Source organism: Priapulus caudatus, unplaced genomic scaffold, assembly GCF_000485595.1.
Source record: "Priapulus caudatus unplaced genomic scaffold, Priapulus_caudatus-5.0.1 Scaffold661, whole genome shotgun sequence".
NCBI lineage: Eukaryota > Metazoa > Priapulida > Priapulimorpha > Priapulimorphida > Priapulidae > Priapulus > Priapulus caudatus.
In genome coordinates, this window is record NW_014577722.1 from 22541 (window position 1) to 29788 (window position 7248).

Genomic DNA, 7248 nt, shown 5'->3' on the forward strand with positions numbered 1-7248 from the left:
GCCATATTCGTTTTTTTATCGAATCGAATTGTTACGCGGTCTGAGTTTCCCGAGAAAGGTCCCAAAAAATCTCAGTTCCAATTCTTGGAAACGTCCCAGAAAAACAAAGTTTAAACTCCAGGAAAAGTCCGGATGAAAAGTTTTCTTTGGTTCAAATTAACCTCTTCTTCCTTTCACTCTCGCATCATCTACAGGTCGATAACCACGAGAGGAACTCCATCGAAGAGGAAGAGGCGAGGAGGAGGAAGAGATCGGACGAGGAGGAGGAGGAGAGGAGGAGGAGAAGATTGATCGAGGAGGAGGAGGAGGAGGGGAAGAGGAGGAGATCGATCGAGGAGGAGGAGGAAGGGAGGAGGAGGAGAGGGCCTGGGGAGAAGGTCGCGCGCCACGGCTCTGCCGCGTCCGCCGCCGGCGTGGAGGAGGACAGGAGTCTGTCCGAGGAGGAGGTTGCCACGGAGACGGCGACGGAGAGCGAGTGGGACAATGAGATGGACGAGTTTCGCACCGAACTCAGAGAGGAGATGAGCCGCCTCGAGGTAGGTGGCGCCACGAGCTCGCTGCGCGTCGAGGTAGGGGGCGCTGTATGTCGAGGTAGGGGGCGCCGTATGTCGAGGTATAGGGCGTCGTGAGGTAGCCGCATGTCGAAGTAGGGGGCGCCGTGTGTTTAGACGGAGGTGCTACGAACTCACAACACTTGTTTCTACTCAACCAAGTCGACTGCGCAGCTAAGGCTCGTTATCCCAATCAGTCGGTTAGAATCGTGATTGGAAAAGAACAATGCAATTACGTAACATTATGTATTATGTAATGTTAAAAATTTCAAATAATAATATGTAATTTAACATAATTTAAATTTATTCGAATAATTACTCATTAAAATCACGTTATGAATCACGACATGCAGCAGCGTGGATCCCTGAGGCCTAAGATAAAATATTGCTTGTTTCCCCTTTAGCGACCGACTCGCCAAAACGCCGCTACTCGACACATTTTATTGGCCGATTAAAACAAAACAAAAATTATTTCGTTTCGGCAACAACAACAAAATTCGGTCCGCAAAAACATATACACAAAACAGAATATACAATATACATACACACATCTTGTCAAAACAAAATAAAAAATATTTTTCACCTACCTACCTACCTACTCGGTACCCTGAGAGTCGAGTAGGTAAAGGGGAAACAAACAATTTTTTAAGGGTGGCCTGACACACCGCACACCACTGCCTGGCAGCCACCCCTCAAAGCGCAACTTTAATTTGAACTTTTCTATTGATTAATGTGAGAAATAATGAGGCACGCCTCAAATAAATCGAAACTCGTTAAAACTCGTCGATCTCGTTGCGTTTCAGCGCGACGACGATGATGACGATGGCGGCGAGAAAGCAGGAAGAGTCCTTCTCGGCCTCCGTCGCTTCGCACCCGCGCCCTCTCTCTCCGCACCCGCACCCTCTCTCTTCGCACCCGCACCCTCTCTCTCGGCACCGAGGCGCGACCTCCCACCGCTCTCCAGACGCGCCCCGCCCCCGCCGACCGACCGATCGCTCGCGAGCGCGGCGGGGGAGGGGCGGGACACGCCGCGATCCGTAGACACGTTAGCGTCGAACGCCCCGACGGACGAGGGTTACTCCACGGCCATGCATGCGGACACCGGACCACCGGGGCGACGCGCAGACACGGGACACAAGCGTTACGATAGTACGCACACGGACACCGGATCACCGGGGCGACGCGCAGACACGGGGCACGAGCGTTACGATGGTACGCACGCGGACACCGGATCACCGGGGCGACGCGCAGACACGGGGCACAAGCGTTACGATGGTACGCACGCGGACACCGGATCGCCGGGCAGTCTTCGGTCGTCTGGCAAGAGGGAGACAGACACCGGATCCAAACCTTATCACACGGAGGACGCCGTACCCAGGCTTTACGACAGTACACACGCAGACGCCGGAACGCCAACCGGCCTCCCTCTCTCCGGCAGCAGACGCGGGGACACCGGATCCAAGTTTCGCGACGACGCGCTCGCAGACGCCAGGCCAGGCTTTCGTGACAACGACACAGACACCGGAACGCCGAACAACCTCTCGCTGTACGGCCGCACGCGCGCAGACACCGGAACTGACGTTCGCGACGGCAAACGCGCGGACGCCGCATCCAAGCCTCGCGGCAACAGACTTGCAGACGTCGGAACCAATATTTACGATGAGAGGCGCGCAGACACCGGTCTCACCTTCCCACCCAGCGACTACTCGATACCCGCGGACACCGGACCGATCTTCCCGGACGACCACGCCAAAGCCGCCGCGGGGGCACCTGTCGCCAGGTGGCAGCACGATAGCAAGATGGCGCGCGGCGGGGCGCCGCGGAGGGACCGTCCCCTCGTCGACGAAACTCCGTCTCCCGTGCCCGCTTCCACCCCCCGCAGTCCGACGCCCGAGCGACCGCCCGACGCCAGGGGGCGCCATCGCGCCTATATAATAATAATAGAATCAGTTATAATAATAATAATAATGATAATAAATAATATGATCAGTTATAATAATAATAATAATAATAATATCAGTTATAATAGTAATAATAACAATAATAATTATAGGTGCTATGCTAATTCCCGTGTTGTTCTCTCACCTTGTGTACAGGTCTTCCTTTTTAGACAGCTGCTCTTTTATCTTTAGCAGCAGCAGCTCCGAATTCTTCCTCTTCTCCCCTTCCTCCTTCAGCTCATACCTGCAGTAGCCAGGCGATACACACGCGTTACACGACGCCAGATATGAAAAGTACAACTGTCCCGTCATTCCGGATTAACACACACAGGGTAGTAGCAGTGGATCTACATGCCGTAGAGACGGTCCAGGCCTCCCCCTTAACACACACGAGGTAGTGACAGTGGATCTGCATGCCGTAGAGACGGTCCAGGCCCTCCCACTCACACATAACGGCGGATAGTGGCATGGCAGTGGATTTGCATCCCGTAAAGACGCTCCAAGCCTCCCCTTACACCACACGTGTCAGTATGGACACATGCACGATTTTAAACCGCGAAATAAATAGACTGGTGGTTTCACATCACTCGAGCGATCGTGCTTTGCTGTCTAGTTCCACCTGCTGCTAGTTCAAGGCTTGCCTTCACCTTACACAGTTCCTGAACCCTCCTAAACACACAGACCACACGCAAAACACACGAATCTAGAGTTAGATTAGTTAGTCAAGAGATTAGTCAGCATTAGATAGAGTTAAAACTAGTAAAAACCAACAAGTTCAGGACTTACCTGCACTTTACACAGTTCTGAACCCTCCTAAACACAGAACACACGCACGCACGCACGCACGCACACACACACATACACCACACACGCACAACGAACAACTACGTCAAGTGTCAACAATGAAAGAAACTAGTTAGAAAAACACGGGAAAGTCCCACTCATTCTACACACATTAAATGACGGCAGAAATTTCTTTTCACTATTCCACACACAAAACACACGTGGTTATGTGTAATCAGGGTTAGACAAAAGTTAGCAGAGCTAGACAGAGTTGGTGACAGTTAAACTAGTAGAAACAACAAATCGCACTCTTACTATCCATCTACACACTTTAATTAACAGAAAACACACAAAAAAAACATCTCTCCCCAAGGGGAACCCAGCGGCACCTAGTACTACTAAAGCGGTCGCAAATCGAAAAACGCACAACAAAACGATCACAGCATCCGAGAAATAACAAAAAAAACTCTGCTCCCTGAGTCTGCGCCGGTTGCCGTTGGGCGACCGTCGTCACCTACCTCTCGAGCTCTGCTTGTCCTGCGGCAGCACTCTTGCGACTTTACCTCTCGACTCCCGCCCGTGTCGCTCGGGGCCTTCCCGCCTCCAGCAGCAGACGAAACTCGTGCTGCTGCCTGCCCTGGAGCTGGACGACAAAACACGCCTGCCAAACAAACAAGGCAACGTGCGATAGGCTAACGATCGAACGCAGTGCCAAAGAGTCGAAAGAAATAAAGAGGCGTGCTTTGATGGAGAGTGTGTGATTATGTGAAGGGAGTCTGGATCTTTGTCGAGTTGACATGAAAATGATTAATTACGATTATTTAATTAATTTAAAATTAATATCATATTCATATTTAGATCGGTTAATTTATTTAACAAATCGTTATTTAGGCAACACGCATACAACAACACAACAACACTGGCAAACATACAACACAACAATTTTAAGATAACAGGATAACACGAAAATTTAAAGAACAATGAAAAACAACAACAACAACAACAACAACAAACAACAACAAAAACAACAAAAGGCTTACCGGAAAGGCGCGCCGGCTGCGTGGTGGGGGTAGGATGTGGGGGCCGGGTCGCAGCGTGTCTTCATCCGTGGAGGAATGGTGTCACCCGCATAGCCGCTCACTGCAAACCTCTGAGAGCCGCCCTGGAAGAAAACGGCGGGGCGGTCTGATTAGGCGAGTGATCACGGGCGATCAGCGCCTAATCGACATGACTCGTGAGATCGTGCCGATGCCCCCTCGTTATAGCTATTGAATGCGAGTGCTGAGATGAATCCCCCATCTACATAGTTATAAGCCTGCTGAGATCACGATGATGCCCCGCTCGTGTGATATTGTACATGCGTGTGAGGATGGTCCGCCATCTAATATATTATGACCGCGTGAGATTCATTAAGGAAGATGCCCCTTAGTGAAATTGTAATGCAAGGTTAAGATGGTGCAACATCTACATATTTCCTAACGCTGTGGCGATCACCGAGACTGCCCTTATTCTGATGTTGTTATTCGAGTGTGGAAGATGCTTCCAATCTACATATCCGATACAATATAATCTGTGTGATCTGAAGACGCCCGCTCGCGTTGTAATATTCCTAATGCGTGTGCAAGTGTGAGATGGCCCCCAGAATGAGAAGAGCTGGCAATGCATTGACTTCATAGCAAGTCACACGCGACCGTGCTACGAGAACAATGCGTGGGACAGTCTAGGTCCTACTGATGTAACTCTAACGCGCTGATCATAATACATCAGGAGCGAAATAATCACAAATTATAAACAAGAGCGCGCAGGAGCGTCTAGCTCATCTGAGGTACTGTTGCTAACGATTATAAACGTAAAATTTCCAGTCGTGCGTAGTACGACATTTGTTAGGCGGCAGATATGCCAGACACGCAGTTTCGGCGTATCACATCATTGTTTAGACACGCCACTATCGCAGATGGAGGGTAGGGGGAGGGCTGGGGGGAGGGGGTGGGGGGGGCGGGGGGAAGGGTGGGGGAGGGGGAAGGGGGAGGTGGGGGGAGGGGGCTCTAATAGCAAAAGCAGTTCACTCCTTTGTTAACAGTCAAGCAAATCCATGTTCTAACTCTCCTCTGTGAGGGTCAAAAAAGTATACCGACACTTACTCTTCGCGCTATGTCAGCAAGAAAGTAGATTTTCATGGTCCTTTCAATAATGCCATTAAAAATGCTAGGTTCACCGCTGAACAAAAAGATTTTTCAAATCGCTCCGTTCAGACACATGTCCTCAGAAAAATGTCTGAAATCTGGCCCTGTGCCCATTGACCTTTGACCTGCTGACCCTCCAATTTCGCGCACAGTGATCGGCTTTTTCCTACATGATGCTATCACGACTATCACAGAGCACTAGATCGAAGCCGTTTAGTATTTGTGCCGCAATTCTGTATTTCACTCCCTATACGTAAGTTAAGCGAAGTGAATGTTCCCGCCCTTCTTTTTACACCTCTGACCTTTGACCTTGACCCGCAGCATTCGATCAGCCCAACCGTTTTGACGATCCCCCCGACGTCCCGAATATCGTGACCGTACGTCAAGCGGTTAAATTTGTGCGCCAAACTGTTGACGGCACGGCACGCCAGCGGAGCGGACGGACGATGCGTGCGATTCTACAAGCCTGCCATCTGACTATTGTCAGTATGAAGGCTAAAAAAGATAAAAAAATAAAATAATTTATTTTTTACTCCTCGATAATTATTAACATATGTACTATTCTCTCAACGAGTAGCTTAAGTTTCGAGGCCAATGCGTTGTTTAATTAATTTAGAATTTGTATAAAAATTAGGAGCAAATCAACCACATTTTTAATTGTTAATGTGCGCAGTCACGCAGCCAGGCAAGAAAATTCATAACCGCATCTATCGAAAACACTCACAAAAACACAAAAATTCAGAAAGTGTTTTCTCCACCAAGATTTTCCTGTTCCATCATCGCCGAGTTTCCAAAGCTAGGTGGCGTTGATCCGGATTATCCTTGAAATTCCCAGAATCACTCAAAAAACCAAAAACATCGGTCTCATAAAGCGCGCTCTAAACGGAAAGCGTCGGCGGTTCGAAATCTACTCTTCGGTTGCCTTTTCTGGTTGGAATGCCGCCGCCTGCCGCAGTCCGAACCGGGAACAGAAATTGCACAATCGCTTTCACTGCTCGCCACGATCAGCGCACACGTAGTCGGACAATCGCGTGCAACACCGTCTTCCAGTTCCGGTGCGGCGGCCGGGATGAGCGCCCACAGAGGAGGATCCAGGAGGCATTCCGCGGCGGAATCACGATATCGCGAGGGCCCCGCCCCCGGCCACGGGATGTCCGGCGAGTGTCCGGGAAGCACGGAACATCTGGCTTTAGAGAAGCTTTGGTCGTGGAAAGCACACGAGTGTGTGGATCGCTCGAAAGACTGCTTCCTCTTGCGCTAAAAATGTTCTACGTTCATGACGTATGATACGTACCGTGTCGTACATGTCATCTTCGGCCGAATGGAAAGCTGTGACTTTTGTGTGTCTAGAACACTGAGAAACAGACTGAGAAAAATACTCTGAGACTTGTGTTTCACAGCTACAATCACATAGCTACTCTTTATCTGCTCTGCCCTCTATTCGCTCTCTCCCTCTCTCTCTCTTTTCTCTGTCTCTCTGTCTTTCTGACCTGACAGCCAGTTTCAACAATAAGAACAGAGCACATTGCAAAGAACCGCATTGTTTGGTTTAGATGACAAGCAGAACTGCTTCCTATAAACAAACAGATGGGGAATCACCTAATGGAACCAGACGTTTCAAAATTAATGTCACAGACAAGAATAATGAATGGCGTTTTTTTCTCATTTACTCTATTATTGCTGTTTTTACTAACAATGGTGGAGCCACAGCTGCGCTACCATGCGTTACGCATGGTTACTAGAATGCCAGAAGATTTATGCTGCACGCATTAATATTAGCAAGCAGTCACC

General features: G+C 49.6%; 1 protein-coding gene across 1 annotated transcript; it reads left to right on the forward strand.

The window, feature by feature from the left end:
* Nucleotides 1-1639: 1639 nt before the first annotated feature.
* On the forward strand, nt 1640-2616 carry LOC106812557 (collagen alpha-1(XXIII) chain-like). The gene is made up of 2 exons (XM_014816456.1): nt 1640-2410; nt 2605-2616. The coding sequence occupies exons 1-2, from the start codon at nt 1640-1642 to the stop codon at nt 2614-2616; spliced, it is 783 nt and encodes a 260-aa protein (XP_014671942.1).
* Nucleotides 2617-7248: the final 4632 nt, after the last annotated feature.

Coding starts and splice junctions, on each gene's coding strand:
- LOC106812557 (XM_014816456.1), top strand. CDS start 1,640: ATGCATGCGGACACCGGACCACCGGGGCGACGCGCAGACACGGGACAC.